Source organism: Ambystoma mexicanum, chromosome 7p (assembly GCF_040938575.1).
Source record: "Ambystoma mexicanum isolate Mex_15411 chromosome 7p, UKY_AmexF1_1, whole genome shotgun sequence".
NCBI classification, from domain to species: domain Eukaryota; kingdom Metazoa; phylum Chordata; class Amphibia; order Caudata; family Ambystomatidae; genus Ambystoma; species Ambystoma mexicanum.
In genome coordinates this window covers 149,603,650-149,630,827 of record NC_090939.1, presented here as the reverse complement: position 1 = coordinate 149,630,827, position 27,178 = coordinate 149,603,650, and the positions used below count along the sequence as shown (strand labels likewise).

Below are 27,178 nucleotides of genomic sequence, written 5' to 3'. Positions count from 1 at the left end.
GGGGAATGGCTCTGGTGAATGGGGAATTACCGGTCCCGCCGACCTCGGACTGGACCGGTAATTACTCCCCTCACCAGACCAGAGTCAGACCGATTTTGGAGGCAGCCATGGTGCTAATAGCGCCATGGCTGCCTCCAAACACGGGATGAGGGCCAATGTGTTTCAAAGCACTTCACGGCAAGGGAGGGAACAAAATACAATGACTTTCTTACAGGCCATGAACAACGAGAATGTGAAATTAACTAGCATACTCGGCCTGACGAAATTTCAGATAGTGCAAGAGCTAAAACACAGATAGGAAGGAAATGGGAAACAGACAGGTGACTACCGTACTAGGCCTGACGACATTTCTGACAGAGGCGGAGGTTAACAAGAGGTGAGGCAGGGGGGAGGAGAAAGGAGGCAGAGGAACAAAACAAGCGACTATCGTACTAGGCCTGACGACATTTCAGATAGTGCATGGGGGGAGGGGGACAAGTAAAGGAAGGAGGGGAGGAGACAAACATTTGTTGCTATCATACAAGTAAGTAAGTTAGTTGCTGTAAATAGGCAGACAGGACGGTCTGCACTGCTACTGGTGATGTTGTTGACGTTGATGTGATGTATTGTGAATCTGTATTTCTGTATATTTGTTTGTTTGTATTTATATTGTAAAAGTTCTTGTTAGAACTATATACAATAAATTAAATTAAAACTAAGTCCATAGATGACAGATTGAGAGTGCAAAATCCTTAAACTTACTTGACTACCTCTGATGATGTTGTTGCAATTAAGGCAGGGAAATGTGCAATTCGTTTTCTTATGAAGTCTCAACTGTTTGTTTGTTTGTTCTCGGTTTTTTGGCCCTCACCAGGTGATCTCTTAAGTTTGTCGACACCTGTCTATTTGTCTTATTAGTATCACAACTTAGTGTCAAGGTTGTTTTCTCCCCCGCACCGTACCATCTATCGAAAAAATACTTTAATTTTGATCTACATAAAGGCGTGCAAAATTGGGGATTAGGAGGTTACCTCTGTAGGGTCTACACATACTCTTGACAACTTTGCCAATTTTACCAAAAGGGGCTCTGAACTTAACATATAAACACGGAGTTCTCACATTTCAACTATCTGAAGCGCTTTTCACAAATGATGGGCGTCCGAGGATACACGGCAAGTATAGTCACTGTATTTGCTGTAGTCCGAGGGAGTCATACAGGTCAGAGTCCACACTTCCAGGGTGCTACTGTAGGTGTCTGATGGCTGTTGCCTGTTGTATGCATTTATCCGGGTGATGGCAATATGCACACCATCTTGAATTAAGGTAAAAACACTGTTAAAAGATTGCTGTGGAAGGAATACACATGGCACCTCTTGGGCTCCCGTTGGGTGTACATTGTAATATTGGGTCTGAGCAGACAATTGACAGAATGTGAAATGTGCATTGTAATGTACATGAAGTGAGCCTCCTATACACAGATGGGGCAGGTCATGTCTTTGGTGCTGCTAAACGAACCTTGAACATTCTGGGAGACTAATATCATTTTACGCTAATTGCAAAATGGAATAAACATACGTTTCCAAATAGATATGCACAGACTGGGTTTGCTTTTATGTTATGTTACCAGGGCTTTTATAAAGCACACCCCTGCCGTGTCCATGACCAGGAGGCGCTGATGATGATCTTGACGTGTTGCTGACGTGCTGCGCTTTAGCATGGGTGCCTGTAGGGCCTAATGCAACAGGTCTGTGGCATGGTTGAGGTGAGTATTCCTCAGGGGAGGACCTGTAGGGTCTCCCCATCTGCCATCTTCCTGAGATTGTTGAGGTGATGAATTAGAATCTGAGTCCTGGTGGATGCTTTTAGGCTGGGGGGTTTAATACTCTGGTGGGCCCTCCTTCTGTCCTGCCTGTGCGGATGTCACAGTATGGATCTGTGGGTGGGGTCGAGCAGGTATAGGCCCCTTCCTCTCATACTTGTTTGGGATTGTTGAGAAGATGAACAAGCATCTGTGGTATTTCTGATTTGTGCCATCTCAGAGATTGCTGAATTGCTGACACACTGGCCAGTCATGTTCTAAGATTATGAGAAAGGTCAGGAGTGCGGTCCTGGCAGTGGGGTTGTATGCCTTTATGACCGTTCTAACCTGTCTGCGATGTTTGTGTGGGTGATGCTTCAGCTTCCTTGTGACTCCTGGTCTGTGCTGTCTCAGAGATTGCTGACACATTGTCTTGTCATAGTTTGTGACAGTAGGGTTGTTCATGCGTGCCACCGTAGCAGGGGATATTATGCCCCTAGGCCCTCCACATGTGCTATTCTGCCTATTTTGTATTGAAAGTATGTATGACGAGCGCTGGTGTGATTCCTGTTCAGAGATTGCTGACATATTGGCTAGTCATGGTCTAAGATTATGAGAAAGATCAGGTGTGCAGTCCTGGCAGCAGGGTCGGACGCCTTTCTGACTGTGCTAACCTGTCAGCGATGTGTGTGTGGGTGATGGTTCAGCTTCCTTGTGACTCCTGGTCTGTGCTGTCTCAGAGATTGCTGACACATTGCCTTGTCATGATCTATGACGCGTTCACACGTGCCATCATAGCAGGGGAGTTGAAGCCCATAGGCCCTCCACATTTGCTATTCTGTCTATGTTGTATTGAGAGTATGTATGACAAGCGCTGGTATGATTCCTGTTCAGAGAATGCTGACCTTTTGGGCAGTTATGGCCTAAGATTATGGGTTAGATCAGGTATTAGTCATGGTAGGGTGTGGATTCCTTTATGTCCTTTCCATGTGCCACCCTCTCTCTTGTGTGTTGAAGGGATGCTTGAGTGCATGTCTTGTTCTTGATCTGTGTCATCTCAGATACTGCTGACAAGCTGGTCAGTCATGTTCTAAGGTTTTAGGGTATTCATGTGTGGTGCAGTCATGGCAGGGGAGTCAGATGCTGATAGGCTTCAACGCGTGCCAGCCCATCCGTCTTGTCATCAAGTGATAAATGATAAGGAGAGATGGAAAAAAAGTTAGTGTATGTGTGTGTGTGTGTGTGTGTGTGTGTATGTGTATGTGTGCATGCATGTGTGTGTCCATGCGTGTGTGCAGCAGACGGGAATTATGGCGGGCTAATATCAAGTCAGCATATATGTATCAAAGGAGTGTCACCAGGGGTGGACTGGCCTTTAGGGAACTCTGGAGATTTCCCGGTGGGCCTCTGCACCCTGGGCCTCTTTTCTGTGGTATTTCCAGATTTTCTCATAGGAAAAACATTGGGTTTGCTGAAAATGTGTCATATAGGGCCACTTTGAAATTTATTTCCAGGGCCTCTTTTGGTCCCCAGTAATTATTTCCAGGGCCTCTTTTAGTTCCCAGTCCAGCCCTGAGTGTCACTGAGGCTTGATGTGAAATAGCAAAGTCCAGTGTCTTTGATTTGTGAAAAGTTGCTGAATAATGCAAACTAAACATCTCAGCACACCCAATCTAGATCAGGGCATGAAAAAGAAGGCAGTGCGTGTACATGTGCACTGTACCTGCTCCCAGGTGTGCGCCATTTTTACTAGAGATGTCTTACTGGTTTTGTGCTTGTCAACCCACCAGACAGTAAAAACCAATAGAGCTTTCACAATTACTAGAAAATATGCAAACAGTTCCTATTCAAATTCACTTTCCGTATTCTTTGTTCATGCATATTCGGTGTTGATATCCTGGCAAAATGGATTTCCACATTCAGTGCACCGGCGAGCCCAGCCCTAAAGCCTCCATCTTGGGAAAATTTGATGTTCTCTAGTTGCTCTCCTTCACTATGACAGACAATCGAATGTATCATTAATTAGCCGGTAAGATGGCTCAGTGACTTAGTCACTCACATCCAACTTCTGCGTGCAACCTGCAGTCACAGATTTGATTGAAAGCGGGGCATCTCAGCCCATCATTCTTTTGTAACTTGATAAAATATGTTCCACTAAATATGAACATAGTGACACCTACTTATTGCCGCGGGAGGAAACCATCTTGAAGTGGTACAATACCCAGGGCCCCTCCAGGTCACGAGAGGGCGGAGTGTGCCCATCGCCGGGGCTGGAGCTCTCGGAGAGAGGCCACCTGCTACTCATCCTACAAGACTGATTTACGCCGGTCCTGATTGAAAGCCATTGCAGGTCAGGCGACGTCCTTATTCACCCATATGGTCATGTACCATCTACATACTACCTGCCACTAGGCCTCCCAGTGACTGGCATCAATGCAAACTGCATCTAAGTTGTGGTCAAGGTCTGTTTGGGCTTGCTTGAGCAGCAGACCCCACTACCCTGCCCCACAGTATGTGGGCTCCCCTACCACTGCTGACCTATTACTGCACCCCTTCGCCCTTTTCTTTTCTTTTATGTTTATTTTCTGTTGGTCGCCTACGGGCCTGCACACCCTAATCGTAGAGTGATTTATAATTGCATTTCTTTGTAGTTGATAGACCTGTGCACCCAATTTGTATTGTTACTTTCAATTGCGTTTCTTCATTACCTGTTGAAGTGCTCACCCTCATTGAACCACCTACACCCACCACTATACCTAACTCTCGCCCCTCTACCTACTCTACAGTCAATACTGACCTACAGAACCTGCTCCTCACTCCCCTTCGACCATAACAACAATCCACAGTCTGTTGACCTGACGTACAATCATGCTCCTCACTCCTCCAACCAATCAATACAATTGCTTCCCCATCATCCTCCTATACATTCTCACCATACACCTACCTAATCTTCTCCTCCTCACCGTCTCCCTATACCTATTCCTCTGAGTCTCCCACTTACCCCATGCACTGCCCGACCTCTCCCCCAAACCCCTTTTCCTGCTCTCCCCATTCATATCCTCTATTCACCAATGGCCGTTAATGTCTTCCACACACTAGCCACATGATCTATCCTGTCCGTCGTCCCTCATCCACTCCACCACACACAGCCTCACCCCATTACTCTCCTGCTGACCTCACCCTCGGCCTCTGGAATGCACAATACATCTGCAATACAACTTCTTTCATCACCTACCATTTAAACTCCCACCTCCCTAAGCTCTCTACAATGGCCATCGCTCAAACCTGGACCTCTCCATATCAAAGCAACATTTGCTACACTACGCTTTGATGTCACTCCCTTTTTCAACTCTCCTCGACTTTCACAAATAAGTGGTAGTGTGAGTCATATTACCAGCAAGATCACACCATCTTTCCCTCCCCCCACCGACTTGATCTCCTCCTTTGAACACATAGTGGCCCAACTCCTTGCACCCCCCCTCTTATCCTCCTCCTCATTTAACACCCACCTGGCACCTCCAATCTCTTCTTTTCAAACTTTGACCTAGTTACTCAAGCCCTTCACAGGAAACATTGCCCTGGTCATGATAGGCAACCTCAACATCATCAACTCTAAGGATGAGCCACTACAACCTGACTCCAGTCTGGCTGATCACTCCCTTGTGAGCCGACATAACCTCCCGACTCACAAGAACTCTCTCGATCTCTAATTCCTGTCCTCCTCCCTCCACTGCTCTGCCCTCCGTATTCGTCCATCTCCATCTGGTCATTCACTTCACCATTTAGTTACCTGCCCCACTCGCACCCACCTATCCCTCAACAATCACTAAGAGAGGGGTCAGCCCTGACTCTTTGGCCCTCATTACGAATTTGCCGGTATCCTCTTGGTAATTCCTCCAGGATACCGGCAAACTGTATTACCATTACTGGCACTCAGACTCCACAGGCGCCTGCATTCCCTGTACGTGTAACAGCAGTGATTTTTGCCAGTAAGGTTGCAGAATGATCTCCAGCTTTTAGCTGGAGGTCATTCTGGCCACCTCATCAGAAAACATGTAGCTGGCTTGGTGGAAACTACCAGTATACGGTAATACCGGCATGTTAATTGCGCTCCGGCCAACTTGTAATGAGGGCCTGAGCTCCTTACCTGAAGCAAGTAAAATCATCTCTTCTAATCCTAACTCCTCTCCTTGCCCACTCTATCGAACTGATATTCATCAAATTCATTGTCACTCTTGTCACCTCCTTTAACTAGCACTACCCTGTGCATGCTTTTACCACCTCACCACCTCACCTTCGCTCTCCTTTTGGGGACATGTGCACCTAAAGTGGCTCAGGCGGAGTTCTTTCAGGGGATGCAGGATCTCATAGTGGTATACCGAACGTCCTGGATCCTCTGGCTTGGGGACTTTAATTTTGTGATGGATTGCACAATGGATGTTGAGAGCACTCCAGTTCGGCCCAAGGGTGCATGAACTAAAGCACTAGTGTGGATTGTCACAGATCTGTGCCTACGGGATGCATGGTGGGTGTTGCATGGGGTGAACGCAGTTATTCCTACTTCTCAGTGGTACACAGCTCTTACTTGCATATTGATTATGCCTTGGCGGGGGAGGAGGGGTTGGATTTAGTGGTATTCGTGGACTTCCTGGACGGAACCCAGTGGGAACATGCACCACTGTTAGTGGGGCTGGTTAGGAAACATGTTAGGCCCCCGATTCCTAAATGGAGGTTTGATAACTGGACGCTATTGGATGGCACCTTTAGGTCCTCACTAGGGGGAACAGATTTGTCAGTTCCTGGAGGACAACAGGTTTTCCACAGCGCATAGGTTCACAGAGTGTGAGTCATTGAATGTGTTTATCTCAGCAAGAGTGGGGGTGCGTAGGGTCCTAATGGAAGAGGTGAAAGGTCTCAAACTGAATGAAGAAGCAAAGGAGCAAGCGTTGGTGAGGGGGGAGATGTCCACTGATACGGTGGCTGATGCAAGTATTGATTTATGTGGGGTAACGGAACAGTTGGATGCTCATACCTACGCTGGTTATGTTGCTGAGCAACACTCTGAGGGAGATAAAGCTGGCAAACTATTGGCTTGGCTGGGGAAGAAAGAGAGCAGTCAGCGTGCTTGTGATGGCATGAGAGATTAGAAGTGGGCACTGGTCACAGACAAGGAGGGCATATTTATGGTGTTTAGGGAATTGTATGCCTTCTTATATGCTAAGGGGGCGGGGTTGGATGCACAACTTGCGGCACAGTGGCTGGGGGAGGTGGGTCATAGTGTGCGCACAGTGGAACAAAGGGAGCATTTGGGGAATGACATTGACGTTCATGAGGTGGAACGGGCGGTTGACGGAATGTCCCTGGATAAGATACCCGGGATAGAGGGGATCACAGTAGAGATGTATAGGGCATATAAGGAGTTGTTGATGCATTAACTCCTGGAACTGTTTCAAGAGGATAAGGAGTGAGGCAGGCGCCCAGACTCGATGTTGGACGTCCTTGTGATACTCTTACCCAAAGAGGGCAGGGATGAGAAAGACTGTGCTTCTTATCGTCCTTTCTCAATGAATTAATGTGAACATTAAGGTTATCTACAAGATACTGGCAGGCCATCTGACACCTGTAATGCAGGGACTGGTGCATCTGGACCAAACTGGTTTTATACCAGGTAGGTCCACCTCACAAAACCCGAGACAATTACTTATGATCATGGATACGTTTAGGGAATCATCAGAGAAGGTGGCAGTGGTGAGCCTAGACTCATATTAGGCCTTTGACTGGGTCACTTGGGAGTTTCAGTGGATGGTACTGAATACTATGGGACTAGGGGCCCAATTTACGGGTTGGGTGAGGCTTCTGAATGAGGGCTCAATCTCGACAGTGCAGGTTAAGGGAGTGATCTTGAGTCTGTGGCAAGTACTACCGAGTATGTGTCAAGAATGGCCATTGTGCCCTCTGATATTGCGTTGGTTATTGAGACACTGGCTGGGGTCGTCAGGAAGAGGCATGAGGTTGCGGGTCTGCGGACTAGGCCATCCTGCCATTGCATATCCTTATACACCAATTATATGCTTTTATATTTGTGGGACCCAGTGGTGAATTTTGGGGTGGGTTATGCTGACGGTAGTTGTTAATAATTCTAAGTCGGCTATCTACGGTTTACCCAAGGAGGTTGGAATAGAGTTGACGCAGTATGGTATAGAAACACCAACTTGGAGGTTCCGATACCTGGGCATAATGGTGAGTGGTAGCTGGGACTGGATGTACAAACAGAATGTGGGTAAATTAATGCACGCCTTTGATAATTTGGCCGACTTTTGTATTTGTATTTGTATTTGTTTATTTGTAACGCGCAAACCATCAGGCCCGAGGCATCAGGGCCCAATTTATGCAAAGGTTACATACCGAGCATATAGACATACATAAAGATTACGCAGTTGTGCAGAGTTTACATACAGAGAATATATACAAATATAAAAATATAATACATAGGATAATGAACAAGCAATTCTATATACATAAATTACAATGCGGGTATGACATGAGACATAACAAATGTCTCTATATATATAATGGAGTGTGGAAGGCAAGGTGTGTAGAACGTGTCTTAGTGCTGGTTGAAGAGCCAAGATTTGGTTTTGGACTTGAATGTGTTGAAAGAATCTTCAGATCTGATTGTAACGGGGAGGGCGTTCCATAGCTTGGAAGCTAAAACAGGGAAGCTTGTGCCCACCGCCTTTTTGAATTTGAACCACGGATCGATAGACAGTGGGTCTGGACGGTTCCTAGAGGTCGGGATGTCGAGTGGCGGGACAGCCGAGTGCAGAGGTAGGGGGGGCCTTATTCGCCAATTGGGCAAGATTCCCTAACTTGATGATGGGACGTGCTGCCTTGGTGAAAATGTGTATGCTACCGAAACTGTTGTATGTGTTCCAGGTAATGTCCATGGTCTTACCCGTAACTTGTTTTTGGGCTATTCACGGGACACTGTCTAAACTACTTGGAAAGGAGGCATGCCAGTATTGCGTTGGGCACTTTGCTGCTGCCAGCAGATAGAGGGGGAGTAGGGGTGCTGGATTTTAGGTCCCATCATTGGGCCGCGGTATTGCAGCACATGATAGACTGGTTTGTCCTCCCACACAGAGATCATTTGACCAATTGGATAATGTCTCAGTCAGCTCCTCAATGGGTATTGGAATTGCTCGGGGGGAAGGAAAAGGAGCTGGGATAACTTTTGACTCTGGTATGTACCATCATTCCAATTTGGTGGAGGGCCACCTGGATTCCGGGACAGAAATTCTCTTTCATGTCAGAACTTCCCTTAACTTGCAGTAGGTTGAGGTGTGTATTTCAGCAGAAGGGGGGCACTATTGGACAGTTGGGTCGAGGGGGCCTAGTTGGAGATATTTCCAAAGAAGACAAGGCAATTACATTTAGGGAATTCAGGGTGCCTCACCCAACGGTTCAACTTAAATTCCTGGAATTTGTGACTTCAATGGCAGGGGCAAGAGCGGCCTGAAACTAGCTTTTGGACAGACCCTGCACACATAGGGTGAATACAGCACTGGTGCAATTGACAAAGGGCGGAAGGAACGTCTCTGGACTGTACGGAGAAGACAGGGCTGAACTGGACATGAAAGCAAGGGACATGAGACTAAAATGTGAAGGGGATATAGCGGAACAACTCTCAGATGGAGTTTGGGGCAGGGTCCTCAGGTATGCGAAAAAAATATCCAGAAATGCAGTTTTCAATGGTTACAGTATAAGATCTAGAAACTGGCCTATATTACCCCGGTGAAGAGGGTAAAAATGTCCTTGGGTGCGGATGAACTTGTTGGAGATGTCAAAGGGAGACAGGAACGTATCTCCACATGCGGTGGGGATGTGACCGAGTGCAGGGGATCGGGAAGGTGGTCTCTGAAGAGTTATAGGTGATGGTTGAAATTCTAACGCAGTTTACGGTGCGCCACTGCCCATAGGATTGGAGCCTGGCAGGAAAGGACGGAGAGAAAGAGATAGTGCTAAAGTGGTAGCCATGGGGCTGCTACTTGCAAAACAAGTTATTGCTATGGCCTGGAAGTCCCAGGTTAGGCCTCGGATGGGTGAATGGCACAGGGCAATGCATAAATAGGTAAGGGCGGAGAGGAATCTGGCTTCACTAATGGCCCTGCTGAAGGAAGAGGGTTCAAGGGACATCATGTGCCATGAGGTCTGGGAGAAGCTTGAGGCACATTCGGACCTATGTCTGGCTTAGGCTGCTAAGAAACCCAGTCAGGGGATGCCAGGGAAGGAGGTATGGGCCATCCAGGGGGACCGGGCGGAATGAGCTCACTGGAAAGGGGCGCAGCCTTGGAGGAGCAGGGCAGTGGTGATATAAAAGGGGGGACATGGGTGTATAATGTTCAGAGTGTCTCCTTCCCCACACTGTGGAAGGAATAATGTACAATGTTAATGATATCATGCACTATAAATACAGTGTGCGCAGGACTTTGCTGGGGATGATGAGTTCTTCTTACTACCTTGGGCACAATTACTTATCTCCTGAAATGTAGCACAGATAAATGACTAGTTCAGGAGGTTTGTGGTATTTCTATTGATTCTTAAGGAGCATACATTCCTTACATGTCAGCCCCTGAGGAATGTCCTATATTTGGTTACAACAGCGGGACAGAAACATGCTGGGCATAATTTGAAGACAGAGTGATGTATTAGTATTTAACTGTGCTTCTTGTCCCTAAAATTATTGGAATTAGTTATTTTATTGGGTACCTATGATTTTCAGATGAAAGTGCCTGTGACTTGTAATGTACAGAATGTTGTCATCATGTACTAGATTTTAATTTTGTTTATTTGGCACATTAAAGTATTTTTGTATAATCTTGATATTTTCAGAACAACTAAGTTTTCCAAGACTGTACTCTATGATTCCTAATGAGCTAGTCTGCAGGTCTAGAGACTTGGGGCATGCCGTTCCTTTAATATGATGTTATGGCAATGTTAATGATATGCAGAATCTAAGATCAATAGTTGTAGTAGGTTATATGATGAAAATGACAATATTTTTGAAACCTCACCTTCGCTCTCAACCATGGTCAACCCCAGTCATTCCACAGCTAAGCACCTCCATACACCTCCCACTATGCGAAGGGCACACAGATACCTCCCCCGCTCACCTTGCTGCCCCTGACTCTGCCAAACCATCCTATTACGCTAACCTCGTGTATTTTCTGTCCCACCTCTTAAGCTCTCCCGCACCCTCAGCCAAGGCTCTCTCTCCTAAAAACCATTCCCTAGCCTCTTTCACAGCTGACAACTGTGCTTCCTACTTCTCACCCAACATCACTCAAATATATGACACCTTACCAATCCTTCTGCCCCTCCAACCTCACCCCTCCTTATCACACTTCCCAGAATTCTCCCAATTAACTCCTACACATCTTGTACTCAGCCAATCCTTCCTGTACACCCACTGAGCCCCTTTGCAGCTCAAACAATCAACGCACTTGCACCTCCTCACACCTCTCCTACCTCTTTCATCACTCTCTCTCCCCCTTTGACGTTTCCCTTTCCATGCCACCATCATCCCTATTCTTAAGAAACCCACTGCCGATGCAACACCTCCTTCTACAGACCTGTCTCTTCTGCCCCACCACTCCAAATCCTTGTGCAAGTCATCTTCAACTGCATTGTCAGCCACCTCGAGGGCCACTCTCTATATGCCCCCCTGTAATATGAAATCACAAGCAAAGACTCCACTGAAACAGTGCTTAGCCATGTCTTCAACATTCTCCCCAGAGCACACCACTCACTTCTCTCCTCCATTCTAATCCTATGTGATCTCTTGGCAGCCGTTGCCACTTTGGACCATCACTCCATCCTCCATGTCCCCTCCCCCCTTGGCTTTAATAGCACCGTTCTCTCATTGCTTACCTCAGGATACAACCTCTCCAACCACTCATCCAACATTTCCTGGATCTCAAATCCTCCTCCCCACTTCCTTACCTGCGGGTGCCACCCAGAGATCTATCCTGGGCCCACTCCTGGTCACAATCTACACCAACACCCTGGGTAAGCTCATCTCCCCCTTCAGCTTTCACTCTCACCTCTTTGCAGATGCCACCAGATCGTCTTCTCCTTCTCATCCTTCTCCCCTTCCATCTCTCAAAGCATCATCAACTGCCTCGCAGCCACCCATCGCTGAATGGCATTACGCTGCCTGATGCGGGACTATATACCTCCCTGCCTCTATTGATAATCCCACTCTGCCATCTCCAATCTCCTTCCTATAGGACTCCTTCCCCTGAGGCTCACAACCGTGGAGACTCCTTGACAGCGAGCTTAAACTCCAAGCGTTCATTACGACCCCGGCCACAGCTGTGAGAATCAATCTCCTCAACATCTCAGAAATGTGCGCCCTCCTCACCCACCACTCAGCCAAAATGCTAATCTCTGCCCTTGTGCTCAGGAAGCTCAAGTACTGCTAAAGCTCTTTCCTCAGCTTCCCCCTGTGCTCCCTTCCCTGAACCTTGCTGCTGGCACCCTCTAAAACATTCCCCATTCGGTGCTGCCCAGATTTCTCTGCCGCCGTTTCATTGGAATTGGCTGTGGGTCCTTTACCACTTTTGTTCTGACATTTTTTGTGAGGTTGCAAGGTTAGGGCATTGAGAAAACAGGAGATTGGAGGTTGGGGGGGGTGGAGGGAGCAGCAGGGGACATAAGGGACTTGCATCCCATACAAACGCTTCTAGTGTGGTCAGATCTGCCATACAGCGAGATGTCATAGACCCCCCTATTCATCCCCCACTTTAGCACGCCGCCACCATGCCATCTGGCTGTCAATCCAAAAGTGTTCTCTCTTTAAATTCCTGCTTTGCGTCTTCAAATCCATCCACACTCTCACCTTCCGCAATCGTGTGCACTGAACCTCCCTGTACCCTCTGTCACAAACCCTACATCCTCCCTACCTCCTTAACCTCGCTGCTCCTGGTCCTTCCCCTTACTTGTATTCTATTGTATTGTATCATTTGTATCGCGCCTTTCACCATTGGTATGGTCCCAACATGCTGTAGGTTGAACGCCCACGGGAGACTGCAGTCCAGGTACGGGAAAATTCGAAAGGTGCTAGTATGCGTGTGTGCATAACAGCCAGTACAAAGCTATGAAAGGGAAGCCAAGTCCCTGCTAGCCTTCCATGTCGAGCCAGCATGGATGGGTGGTGAGAGGCAGTCTAGATGGGGTAGGCCATTGTGGGATCGTTATTATGTGTGCTGCGATATATCACATTTATTGCCGTGAACAATAGCTGCATTCAGTGGCGCACGTGTTGTGCAAAGTGTTTTTGAGTGGTGTATGATGGCAGATGTGTAGGGATCTGCGGCCCATGCCTTAGGCTAAAGTTCCATAAGCATAGAGTGCAACATGTTTAAAAAGCATTGGCTGTGACGTAATGAGTGCCTCAGAGCGCTAGCTACTGTCAACGTTCATCTGGAATCATTGCACTAGCTACATTCCACCCTATCAAGATAGAATGCACTGGATAGATTGTAAATTCATCAAATATAGCTAAGTGCAACAAAATGCATGCTCCCAGAATACATCTAAACACAGTGTATTGCCCGCCCCAAAATATGTCTAAGTGCAACACAGTGCCTGCTCCCAAAATACTTCTAAGCACAACTTATTGTGGCCCCAAAATATATCTAAATGCAACACACTGCCTACCCCCAAAATACATCTAAGTGCAACATATTGTCTGCTCCCCAAACACATGTGCGATACATTTCCTACCCCAACAATCCATCTAATTGCATCACATTTCCTACCCCAGCAATCCATCTAATTGCATCACATTTCCTACCCCCAACAATCCATCTAAGTGTGCTACATTTCCTACCCCCAACAATCCATCTAATTGCATCACATTTCCTACCCCCAACAATCCATCTAAGTGTCCTACATTTCCTACCCCCAACAATCCATCTACGTGTACTACATTTCCTACCCCCAACAATCCATTTAAGTGTGATACATTTCCTACACCCAACTTGCCAAACTCCACTGCCATGCACCCCCACACAGATAGATAAAATATCTCATCTCTTGAACGCTTCAAGACCAGAATAGAGTTGCACCTTCTGTCCTGCAAAGGGCTCTTCCCTACCAGGCTTGGACTGGTCTATAGGGCAATAGGCAATGCCGAAGTGCAGACCCAACATTCTAGTGTGGGCCCGATTTTCCTGGTCAAAAAGGGTCTGCTTTTGGCTCAAAGTGGGCAGTTTAATGAGTTACTTTACTGTGCAGCTGGTAGTTATGATCATTGCTAATGGACAAATCTACTTCACAATGCACATTTTGCAACGTGTTTAACAAAAGATTCCCCTTTGGGTACTACTCAAACAGTCTGTCAGAAGGAGGAAATTGCTAGTTGTAAATGTGGATGACTTTTTCATTGTTGCCCAAGCAGTCTGACCTTGTTCCCCACCACCCCATACTGACCCCAGTCCATCCCCAGCCGCAATACTCCATCCTATGTTCAGCTGTACATATGTGAATATGTATAATATGATATATTGTGGCACTAGACCTGTGGTCTGCAACCTGCGGCTCTCCTTATGTGTTGGACTATGACTCCCATGATCCACCTCCAATGACCAAACTGGCTCGAGTTGATGGGAGTTGTAGTCCAGAATATCTGGAGAGACACATTTTGCATAGCCCTGCAAAAGAACTATAGTAAGTGTATTAGCTATGTCTCCAGTATCGCCAGTATCCCAGGTTTCTGTATCCCATTCCCTGTCCTCCTCGACAACCAGCTACACATTCCCAGACTTCCTCGATGTAGCGTAAACTCACCCCAGCCTGGGACCGCCCAGGTCTCCTGTACTCTTTGCTATGCACGTCCTCTCCGGTCGAAATAACAGGGCAACCTTTGAAGCTCTGGGGCCTATGGGCATGTAGCCCGGTGTAAGCATAAAATAATAAGAAGAAGAATAAAATACAGACACATTACTCAAAAGTGATCACAGAACCTAATTCCGGTTATGTTGGTTCTTCAAAGGGTGTGTGTCATTTCAACCTTATAATGCACAATCGAAGGGAGCATCACCGATACATTCAGTCAATCGGTCAATAAACATTATTTGGAATCGATGGATCCATCAAAGTTCATAATGATGCAAAGTGTGGAGAAAGGGGGATTTGGTTATCCAGATTTACTGAAGTATTATAAAGCATTTTTACTTAAAAAGAGTTCATATTATTTTAGGGAAGTGAATGAAAAGGAGCCGATTTGGCTGAGTATAGAAAGGGGTATATGTGCACCATATGATCTGGGGAATATTTACAGTATGGGTAAATTGCCGAATAAACGATTGAAGCTAATTCCCGTGGTGGCAACTAGACAGGTAATAGGATCATGGTTTCGAGAAAATGGACAAGGCTATGGCTTCAGCCCGGATGCTTCTATTTGGTATAATGAAGCTCTGCAAATAAATAATAAATGTCTAAACTGGATTAGTTGGATAAATAAGGGAATTCTGAAGCTAGGGGATGTTATGGATGGGAGCCAATTGTTGGGATTTGAAGATCTACAGTGTAGATATGGTTTGAATCGGAGAGAATTGAATAGATACTTGGCTCTAGCTTCCATGATTAATTTAAGGATAGGTATGGCTGGGGGTTCTGTTGGGGGAAAACCAGAACTTAGCAAATTATTGGAAGGTCAGGAATATTGTGTACGGACTTATATACAATTTATGCCTATTGGTGAAAATATTCAATCAGCATGGACTGGACTGAAGGAATGTTGGTCACATGATATTGGGAGGGTTATTACTGATGAGGACTGGAGTGACATACTGAGGGTGAATTTACATTTGGGAGCAGACATGGGTTTGCGTTTGATTCGACAGAAGATCATTGGAAGGCTATATTGGACACCGGTTAAGATGTTTAAATTGGGTCTTCAATCTTGTGATTTATGCTGGTGCTGTGACATTGGTAGAGGCACCCGGTTACATTTACTGTGGGAATGTCCGAGAGTGCAATTGTATTGGTGGGATGTCATTGATAGGATTGATCTGATTTATGGAATAAACTTACAAAGGTCTGCAGCTAATATAGTTCTATTGTCACATAAAAATAGATGTGTGCGTTCTAGAAAATGTACTTATTGGATTGATAGGGAAGTGATGCTAGCAATTAAATTAATTCTCAGAATTTGGAAAAAGAGGAAAAAGCCTAATGTCGAGGAGTGGTTAACGGAGTTGCATATTCTATCACAGTATGATAAGGTTTCATTGGAAAATAAAGATAAAGGTGAGGAATACACAAAGTTATGGGGCCCATTTTTGGCTCTTTATGATTAATGTGACAGTGGAGCTGATCTGGTGGATATGTCATCTGAGGAGGAAAGGGGGATAAGGCAGAGGTGACGGTTTTATTTTTGTTTTGTTTTGTTTATTTATTTATTTTATTTTATTATTATTATTTTTTTCTCTTCGCCCCACTTGTGTTGTCTCTTGTGTTGTTCTGTGTATATTTGTCAGTTTGCTGTTATGTTTTGCAGGATAAAGCTATTATGACAGATTGAAGATGTATGATGCTTATATTGTTCTGTAAATTAAGTTGTGACGCTTTACTGTGAGACATTGTTTACTTTATTGGTAGTTGTTGTTGTTCATTGCAAACTTAATAAAGTGTTTAAATTTTTTTTTTTTTTTTAAAAGTTCATACACCACTATCATGAGATAGACAACGTAATCAGGCGATGTATTAGCTGTACTTGCTCATCCCTAAACAGCTATCCCCACCCCCCCCTTTCTGAAGTATATGCACCCCCTCCTTTGCGATACCTTTAGAGAAAGGGATATGCAAATCACCGAACAGCACATGATATGATATGATATGATATGGCATTAATAACGCGCCTATACACAAGTGTTTCAAGGCGCGACATCAATATGCACATCCAAGTTATCGGTAAACATGTGATTAGCTCTAGCATAGGTTAGAGAAAAGCATCAACAGAGCGGCCTTGTCAATGTGCAAACAGTCACCAGCAAGAACGCATTCGCCTGAATAATGAATGCAAATCAGAGTAATATGGCAGTTAAGCAGAGTTGTATCCACAGTGCATGTAAGGAGCAGAATGCCACCAAACCTTCTCGGTACATACACATCCGTGTACTCTTCCGCCTTCACACTAGCAGTGCTGAGGTTAGGTGGTATTTCGGATTGCTTCCAGGCTGGGCCTGGCCTATGAGGCTACAGGGTAATGCCCAGAGGCTCGGCCCGACATACCAGCGTGGCACAGCTTGTTGGACCCGTTTAAGGCAGTGTAATGAGTATGTGCATTGTGCTTTGGCCTATGTCACTCTTCCAATGTGCGTGCAAATTCGCCATTTGCCACTAATATCCTATCAGCATGCCCCATTTACTACTTAAGCCATTTCATATAAAAAGCAATGAATTCTGACTCACTGATGTGCCCCACTTTCTGTGATGCCAAGGGCCACGGTTTTGGGCACCCCGCCTTTCCCTGCCTCCATCCCTGTGCAGCTCTTCCAAGAGCCCGGGCTATGTCTGTTGATCACTGTCTTGTAGTCAGCTCAATCTTACCAACCAGGTTTTTGTCGCAGGACTGTCAATAGGATGCAGGTTTATTTATTTATTTATTTATTTATTTGTTTATTTATTTATTTGGCGCACCTGACCCAAGGGTATCTGGGCGCATGAAGCGGTTAGCTGCAGTAAGGTGTTCCTTGGGCAGGATCCTGGCGCTGAGTTGGCTATCCACATTCATAGCACTGAAGAAGTCCCTCTGGCGCATACCAAAGCGCACGGAGGATAGCTTAGCAAGTTAATCGCTGACCTCAGGCAGTTTGAAAGATTGTGCCCTTCAGGGCCAACTAAGTTCGTTATCCTTCCGAGGCCCGTATATTGAGTACCATTAAATTGTGTAATAATAATAGCTTGTGTTGCAGAGCTTAGGCATAGTAGGAATCCAGGATAAAACACAATACTAAAATGTGATAATATTATTATTAGGAAAAGTTTTCTTCCTGGGATCTTGGTCAGGTTGCGCCATATATTCAAAATTGGGTAAAGGGCAGTGCCATATCTTGGTTATTAAAGAGCTGGCACAGGTCATTCCAGGCATCCAACATCCAAATCGAATCGCATTGTCACTTGGCCGAGTGAGATGGTTGTCTCTGTCTTCCCTCTGTATCCCCTCTGTGGCCGCGTCGCGCCTTGAAACACGTGTGTATAGGCGCGTTATAAATGCCATATCATATCATAACTATATTTCATATTGACAGTCAGATTGGATGAGTTTCCACTAATCGGACACATTCTTCAGGAGCAGTGATTCTCAGCAGGTTGCGTGGCACTTTTGCTATAGTCCGCTCTTAGTTATGTGTATCCAGCAGATGAGCAGAAATAGCAAAAGGTAAGTCTTACTGACCCACCTTGGGAACAGCGAACATTATTTGGCACCGCTATCTCCACTGTGAGTAGCATGGCTGGCCATGGCGCTCTGGAGAAAGTTGTGCCGGAGACAGTGGAGGGGCCAGCCACTGACTTGGGAGAGCTGGGACCCTCCAACATTGATTGATGAAGTTCCAGGCAGAAGGACGCACAGGTAATGGAAAAGAGGAGCTAAAGAGCTGGTCAAATCTCTTCCCTGTGAGAGCAGTGTTTACAAAACCAGTAGCAGGCAGTAGCAGAGGAGACAGGCCTGCCCATGTCAATATCCCCCCCAAGAGGCAGGCAAAAGACCCGCTGCTCCGCTCAGCTGTTAGGTAGATCACACCTGCCAATTCTCAGCATCTCCTTGTGATGCGAAATACCCTCGAAGTTGAGGGGAAAGATGGAGTTAAAGGGCCAAGGAAGGGCATAACAGATGAAGAAAGGGAAGAAAGAAAACAAGTGTGTGTGTGTGTGTGTGTGTTTGTGTGCGGGCGCGTGGGCGTATATGTACCTACTGCAGCAATCTAGGAGCACCCTGCAGGCCACACATCCAGGTCCTGGTGAGATACTAACACAGGTTTTCTTGCTATGCAGGGAGTTCAAGGCAGCTACAGCACCTCAAAATGGTGCCCCGTTTCATTTCCAGCACCAGTAATCATCATTTATTTATTTATTGAGTATTTGTAAGGCGCCTATACAACAAATAGTGTTTCCAGGCGCCGCAAGACAAAAGTGGGGAGGAAGCAAGGGGAGTGAATAAGCAGCAACAATAAAAAACCAATAGCGATCCTACTAAGCCTTGTGACACTCGGAACGTGCAGTGACGAGAGGTGCACGAGAGAGGGAAGGGAGGGCATAGGGAGGGGGATCAGGGTATTGGCAAGTGCTAATTGGAGCCCTGGATGGCAAGTGCCATAGGGTGCCAGGGGAGTAGGCCACTGGCAAAGAGCTAGGGTGGAGGTGTCCCAAGGGGGGATGCCCAGTCGCCCAGCAGTCATGCGGGGGGCCCAGAGGGCAGTGCTGAGCGGTGTGGGTTCTGGTGTCGACTGGGTAGAAGGCCTGGTAGCCTATAAGACTCATGAAGGGCCAGGCCACCCGTCTCAGCGTCAGTGGGGAATTAGCAGCGGGGGGAGATAGGGAAAGAGGTAAAGAAAAGAAGAGTTTTGAGGAGTTTCCAGAACTTAAAGAGGTCCGGCTCAAGTGTGAGAGGGGCAGGGAGACTGTTCCAAAGTGAGGCACCAGCCGAAGAGAGAGCTCTACCCCACTCTCTGCTTGGATAAGCTTTTGACCAGCCGAGAGTTGGAAGTAGAAGATCGAAGGGATCTAGCAGGGAGGTATTTTGTCAGAGAAAGTTGGAGATAGCGGGGTCTCAGGCTCCAGAAAGTCTTGTGGATGATGCCAAGGGTCTTGAATGTGATATGTGCGGCCACCAGGAGCCAGTGGAGAGATTTTAGAGCAGGAGAGATACGGTCCCTGGGCGTGAGGCCAAGGATAAGTCTTCCAGCCTTATTCTGGATTAGTCAAAGAGGGTGAAGGGAGGAAAGGGCAGATTGAGGAAGAGGCTGTTGCAGTAGTCAAGCCAGGAGAGGACCAGAGCTCTGGAGACATTGAGCTTCTGGGGGAAGGTGAGGAAAGGGAGAATGCCTCTAAGGAGGTGAAGCTGAAAGAGGGGCCTCCTTGGCAAGGTGCAAGATGTGAGGGGTGAAGGAGAGCGAGGAGTCAAAGATGACCCCAATATTTTTGGCCTCAGTAGAAGGTGAGGGTAGGGGGCCAAAGGAGGGCAGCCAGAGGGCTGGAGGAAAACAGGGCTCAGGTGTCCCAATAAGAAGGATATCAGTCTTATTGGCATTAAGACAGAGATCATTAGAGGCGCACCATGCCTGAATAGCGTTCAGACAATCAGGGATGAGAGAGGAGGAAGAGGAGGTAGCAGAGGAAAGATTGAAGGGGAGCTTTGTGTCATCAGCATAGCACTGGAAGTAAGGAGAGAAGGAGGAGATTAGAGGGACATGAGGGGCAAGGTAGATATTGAAAAGCCATGTCAAAAGGATAGAGCCCTTGGCAACACCGCAGGTGGAGAGTAAGGTGGTGGAGGAGAAAGGGCCCACTTGCACCTCGGAAGGGCAGTTAGTTAGGAAGGAGGTCAACCAGTCCAGTGCCTAGTCCATGAAGCCGAGGGTATCGCAGATCCGTATTATGAGGATAGAATGGTTGACCAGATTGATGGTTGCAGAGACAACCAGCAAGTTCAGTCTGATGGATCAGTTGGGGGAAGGCCAATTTCTCCAGAGTTTGCCCAGGAAGGGGGTAGTAGAGCTAGGACAATAGTTAGCCAGGCAGGAATGGTCTGCACACAGCCTTTTTACGAGAGGATGCACAAGGGAGTGCTTGAGGGATAGAGGGAAAGAGCCGGTGGCCAAGGAGTGGTTACAGAAATCAGATAGAGCCGGGCGAGAGGAGGAGAGAGTGGGGAGGCATGGGAAGGGGGCTAAGGGAGGCAGGAGAGCAGGAGGGGGGTAGAAATAGGGGTGGAGGTGAGTGAGGACAGGATGTCTTGTGTTTTAGATGTGAAATGCAAGGACAGTGCTGGGAATGAAGGGGAGAGGTAGAGACTGCAGTTGGATTGGCGAGTTCCTTGCAGATTTTGAATAGGTCAGCTGTGTTGTTGGTGGCTCCAGAGACATGGGCTTGAATGTGGGCCCACTTGTTGGAGCGGATGGAGAAATGGTATTGCCTTTGGAGTAGGTGACAGGCCAGTTTGTCAACGGATGTACCCGGGGTCTGCCACTTACATTTCATAGAGGCTAGATCGGAGTCATACCAGCCATTTCGCTTGGAGGCAGTCTTCGGGTGGTTCCTCATTACAGGGGCAAGGATGTCAAGGGTATAAGAGATGGAGAGGTGAAGGTTAGCAAGGACTGAGTCAGTGGGAGAGTCAATAGCAAGAGTAGGAGGGGGATGAAAGTCGAAACAAAAGCAGCGAGAGTCACTCGCTTCATCGGTCGAATGACTGGAAAGTAGGCTGGCAGTGCGGGAGAAGGCTCAGCCAGAGGACCGTAGGACCCCAAGCGGGAGGAGAGGAGAGAATGGTCAGACCAGGAGAGGGGGGACGTGAGAGGGTTAGAGATACTGATGTCTGTAGAGATGAAGGCATCCAGAGTGTGTCCGGCTGAGTAGTCGGACCAGAAGGAAGAATGGTAAGGGAGAGGGAGTCACAAAGGTCACGGAACAGTGAGGTGGCTGATTCAGGAGAGTCAAGGTGGATATTCAAATCTCTGAGGAGGAGTAGTTTAGAAGTAGAGGTCAAGAGAGAAGAGGTTCATGCTGTCCGTCCAAAGAAGAAGATGAAGAAGTGTGAAGTAATGCCATATTCGGACTTGGCATCCTGCTGGAGCTAGGGAAGGAGGCAGCCTTTGATCAGTACCCGAAGGTCCTGGGCCTTCTATCTTCGGCCATTGCACGTGAGCAGAATGCTCGTACAATGGATAATATCTGTGGTGCTGTGGCCCGCATGATTATCACCAATGCTGTCGGTGTACCAGTGGACCAGGTGTTGCCGGTCATGTTACGTGCCATGCCTTTGAAAGATGATTTTGCTGAAAACGTGACGGCCTTTAAATGCATCACATTTCTGTACAGTCAGAGCCCAGATAAAGTGATTACAAATCTGAGTGATGTTATGCGGATCGCTGGCCACGTCTTGGGAACCACTGAGCTGAAACCACAGACCCAGGAAACACTGATTTTGCTGCTGAAAGATGTAGCACAAAGATTTCCACAGGAACTACAAAATGCTATGATCTCACTTCCACAGGAAGCTGTGGGCAAAATTAACGCAGTGTTATCCCAGTGAGAGGTCCTGTCTTGTCACAGATTGTGCCACAGAGGAATCAGATGGAGACCCTGCAGAGTGAACTGTTAGAGCGACCTGTGAGAGTACAGTTTGTCATACAAACTCTTCAGCCAACAAAATCCTACATTCAAATTAGTCGTAGAGACTCCTGGGTGAGGCTTTGATGCAGCACCAGGCTTCAACGTTGGGGCAACCTTGTTGTTGAACTGATATATATATATATATATATATATATATATATATATCCTGTCCCATCTTCCACTATCTCCATCCCTACAGTCATAGATTTTGTCTTCCACAATTCATTAATTTCCAAGTGGGATGTTTTAACTAGTTTCTTTGGTTCCAACTCCTTTGTCTTTGAGTTTTGTTTTTAATTTTTTTTATTTGCTGCTTTTGGTGAAAGCTGAGGTTTAAAAAGGGCACCATGTTTTTGAGGTTTATTACCTTTGGTCACCTGTGGCTGCGTTATTTTTCAATTTTGAATTGCAACTAGCAGTCTGGCTCAGGAAGAGTTTAGCCAAATGCAAGATTATGCAAGGTTTTACCCTCACAGTTTACACAAATGAATTTCATCTGAAGACTGACCTCAAATGTGTTTTGTTTTTGTTGTAAAAAAAAAATGCACATGAAATCTAAACATTGGAAAAAATAAAGTATTTTTGGCAATACAAAACAAAACAAAAAAAACAGAGAAGAGGTGAGGTTAGCCCATTCAGAGAGGAAGAGATAGTGCCAGGGGGCCTATAGATTGTGGCGAGGGTAAGTGTGAGAGTAGGCGAGACACAGTGCCTCACGACGAGGCATTCAAAGGAGGAGTAGGATTGAGTAGGTACGATAGAATCAGGGACCCACTGAGGGATGAAGGTTCCATGAAAACTGAACCTTTGCGTCACTTTTTTACTCAGTTCTCAGATCATTTGGGAGCAGAGGGACAGCTTGCATGTGCATGTGTGAAGTGGGAGTTGAAAGGACTCACTTTCTCTTTCTCTTTTTATCTGCTTTGACCACAAGGTACTCCATGATGTCAGACTCGTACACGGCAAGCATTTTCATGGAACCCATCCACCTCTCCTCTGCAGTAGCTGCCAAAAAGATCATCAATGAAGGTAAGCACGTCCGAGCATGCTGGCCAATATGCAGCCTTGAAACAAAAATGGCAGCCCACAAAATGAGAAAAGAATGCGCGGGGGGCTCAGCAACGATGTGTTTTAGCTTAGGTGTTGTGTGTTTTCTGCATCGATTAGGAAGATGAGCACAATGTAATGATGTACATGAGAATGAGAATGTAATGAGAGTACAGTTTTAATTTGCTCAGGTGCAGAAAATTACAGGACCAGTCCCATTTCTTTATTTTTATTGTGATTCTCTTTTTAAATCATACACATTCTTATTCCAATCAGGATACCAATCAATGCTTGCAAACAAATCAAAAATAGGTTTTACCTATGAGACTGTACGTTTTATTTTCCTGTCCCAAGGCAGATAACAAAGGGCATTTAGGATGCGTCATTGCCTTTATGTATAATATATCTTGCCTAATTAGCAGTTTTGCCTGCACGGAGACAAGACCCATTTTGAGTCGCAATATCTCCATCGGCACACAATATGGCAAGCCCAATACAGATTTCAAAAATCTTCCTTCGAGTCTTTGTAGCCATTTTGAATCCACTAGGGTCAGGCTTTCCAGTCAATATAAAACCACTGAGCAATAGCGTTGTCTGTAGAGGCGAATAGTGCCTTCTAAGCTGTAATCCCAAATTTGTTTGTTAAACTTTGTGATCAATGTTGTTAGGTGTAACGCTTTTCTCTTCTTTGTGGTTGTACAATCACAATATCCCACTTGCGTCCCCACTTCTATTCCCAAGTACTTATACTGGTTTGTGTATTCAATGGAGCACTTTCCAATGGACAGTCTTGCTACCTTTCCACTAGTAAAATGCATATACCTGGTTTTCTCTTTATTAATTGGTAGCTGATTTATGCCATAATTCTCCAGCGGATCTTGAGAAGCCGGAGAATGTATGGTCAAAGATCACTAAATCATCGACGAACAATGAGCAGACAAACTGACCAGTTTCAATCTTCGGGGACAATTTAAGATCATCTTTAGACAAGATGGCAAGTCAGCTTTGTACAAGATGAATAATAGGGGGTCCACGACACACCCCAGTTTTACCTCTTTCTGTAGGGTTAGTCACTGACCCCCCTGCCCATCCAACTTGACCTGTACAGTAATGTTCTTATGGAATAATTTCAGCAAATGCAATATACAGCTCAAGCAAATTCTCAAGTTTCAACCATAATCTTTCCCTACTGATCAAGTCAAAGGACGCTCTAAAATCTACTAAGAGAGTGTAGAGGCTGGGATTACCCTTTTTCCCTGCTCTCTCCGTCAGCAGGTCTGTGATTCTTAAATTGTGTGTAGAAGCCGACTCTGCTCGAAAACCGGTATAAAACTTGTCTAACAGCTTAGCTGAGTCTACCCATGTTTGGAGTTCCCTTGTAAAGAGAGAGCCAAAGACCTTTCCTGTTTTATCTAACATCAATTATAGTCTGTAGTTCTTGGGTACATTGCGCTCTCCTCTTTTGTATATAGGGATTAAAATTGCGTTTCACCTTGATTTAGGAATATCCGCAGATACCAACACTTAATGTACAATATCGTTAGCGTATTAATCCAGTCTGAAAGTCTTCCTTTAATACAACACTAGCCAAACCGTTCAGTCCGGGAGATCTTGAGGACATTAGTCCCATAAATTTAGCTGTTATATCTTCTCTCTCAATTGGCATTACCTGTTTATTCTCCATAGTTTTAAGATTATCCAAATTGTTATTCACAACCACTGGATTGACTTTTAAGAATTTATTGGATTTGTACAGTTATTCGTCCTCTTAGCCAGGCACAATAATTGCCATATCCCTCTTGTATGATGGGACTTTAACACAGAAATCATCTTTTTCCATTCACCATTTCTAGGCGAAGAGCGCTGCCACCTCACCCAGTTTCTATATTTATTTTTGATTACCTTGATGGTTCGCTATTTAATGAATAAGTCAGTCTCTCTGTTCATGGTTTGGCAGCAGTATCTTCACATAGCTCGTTTGGTATCCTTAATGGCATAGACCATGGCAATTCTGTCATCACAATCAGTGTATACAGCTTTATATAAGGCCAGTTTACTAAAGAATTGGAGTAAACAGTTCTCAATCTCGTTACTTTATAGGCATTCCAAGTACGCATATGTTTTATTTCCCCAGTTATTGATATAATGGTTCAGCATCGCTAAATTCAATGTAGACCATAAAATACGGTTGCGAGCATGATTGACATCAGCCGCACAGATTTTCTTTTTGGATCTGATTGATATTAGTTGGGGAGATGTGAATTGTTACAGTGGCATGGTCGCTTTAACTGTTAAATTGCAACGTCATATTCTGGATTATTTGTAAAAGCTTTTCGCTGGCAAATAAATATTCCAGTGTCACTCTGTTGTTACCAGAGAACTAAGAATATTCGCCTGAGCAATCACCCTTAACACACCTATTTAGCATCCTCAATTCCCAATTCTCGAGGAAATTTCCCCATAAGCGGCCTTGCATATTTAAGACCTTGTGCTTCATGATACTTTTGGCATTTATGTTAACTGTTGCCGCACAGTCCTCGTTACACGTACAAAGAGCATTCAAATCTCCCTCCAAGATGATAAGATCTTCATTTTCCCTTTCAAGCCATCCTGTAAGAAGTTCTGCTACTGCCGCAAATATGGTCTCCATAACGGCAGCCCCAGGGGCATCATCTACATTGATTACAAGTAATCTATACTCACCCCCAAGGGCCATGCCTTTTACTTCAATTGTGAGTACATTTCCCGTGCAAAGAGGAATGCCTATCTTTCGGGAAGAGAACTGGTGTTTTACCCCCACCATCACGCCACCATATGGCCCGCCCACTTCCCCTTCATTGCCAAGGTCTGGAAAACACGAAATCCATCAACATGAAAATTAGAGACGAGCCAACTCTCTTGTAACATGAACATTTAATTCTTAGCAACAAATGTAACAATCTTTTTGAACTGAGGAAATATCCAAATCCCTAAGTGTTCCAAGACATTTTCAAATGCACTCAATGTGTTTTCAATGATAAGGTGGGAAGAGAGTCAGCTGGCCATTTTAGCACTCGTTGAATATCTTCAACCGGTGGGCTAGCAATGTTTGTTTTAGCCTCCGTTTTAGTCAGTATATTGCGGTGATCATTATTGTTTACACCTGTACACTTATCAGTAAGATCACACTTGCTATCGTCCACATCCAACTCTAACCCCATCATTGTTAATTGGGTCTCATAAGCCCGGATCATCATAGCCGTGTCGTTTGACTTGCATTGTATTTGTGTAACATAAGGGTTTAGGGAGTCCAAAGGCTCAATGAAGATGAAATCATCCATCACCGATACACGTAATGGAGGCATCAATTGTAAGAGTGCTAGAATATCCGTACGATTCACCTTTTTACCTTTATTTTCTCCATTTGTTCTTTTTATTGTTAGCTTATTACTCATAATGTGTGTATAGTAATGGTTTTTGATTTCAAGCTTCTTGCATTGCCAATATTAGTTTTTTTCGTTGATCTTGCATTGCCCCGTTCTGATGTAGAACAGTACTCATTGATATCCGCGTCAATGGAAGCATGATCTAAAGCCCCACTTTCTAAGTCATTAGTGGCAGTGGCCATTATTCAGCTGGCTTCTGGGTTGTTGCTATTTTGGAGTCAGCTGGTTAAAGTACCCACATGTTTTGCTTTGCGCTTTTTCCTCCGCCCTATGCCCTTTCTAGCTTTCTTGGTATCTTTGTCCAAGCAGATAGGAGGCTGTGCAACAACCACTATTTCTGGCTATTTTTTGAGCAAATATTTTTGTCGCAAGGCAAAGGGAAGCCCTTCACATTTCTTGAACCCTCTGCACAAGTGTAAAAAAAAGCAAGCGTAAAAAAAGTTTTTAAATTGTGGAGGGCCATTTACAATTGTTACCACCACCCTTTGCGTGGAGTTAAAAATGTGTTTATTTTTTTAGGCGTTAA

The 27,178-nt window shown here is 45.6% G+C and overlaps 1 protein-coding gene and 1 pseudogene across 1 annotated transcript in view; both read left to right on the top strand.

The window, feature by feature from the left end:
* Positions 1–27,178, top strand: part of STYXL2 (serine/threonine/tyrosine interacting like 2) — a 153,408-nt gene that overhangs the window by 31,551 nt on the left and 94,679 nt on the right. Inside the window, exon 3 of the mRNA XM_069635961.1 lies at positions 23,115–23,209. Within this exon, the coding sequence (XP_069492062.1) occupies positions 23,115–23,209 (95 nt within the window). The remainder of the gene's footprint in view (positions 1–23,114; positions 23,210–27,178) is intronic.
* LOC138526548 (importin-4-like) lies at positions 8,575–22,298 on the top strand (annotated as a pseudogene).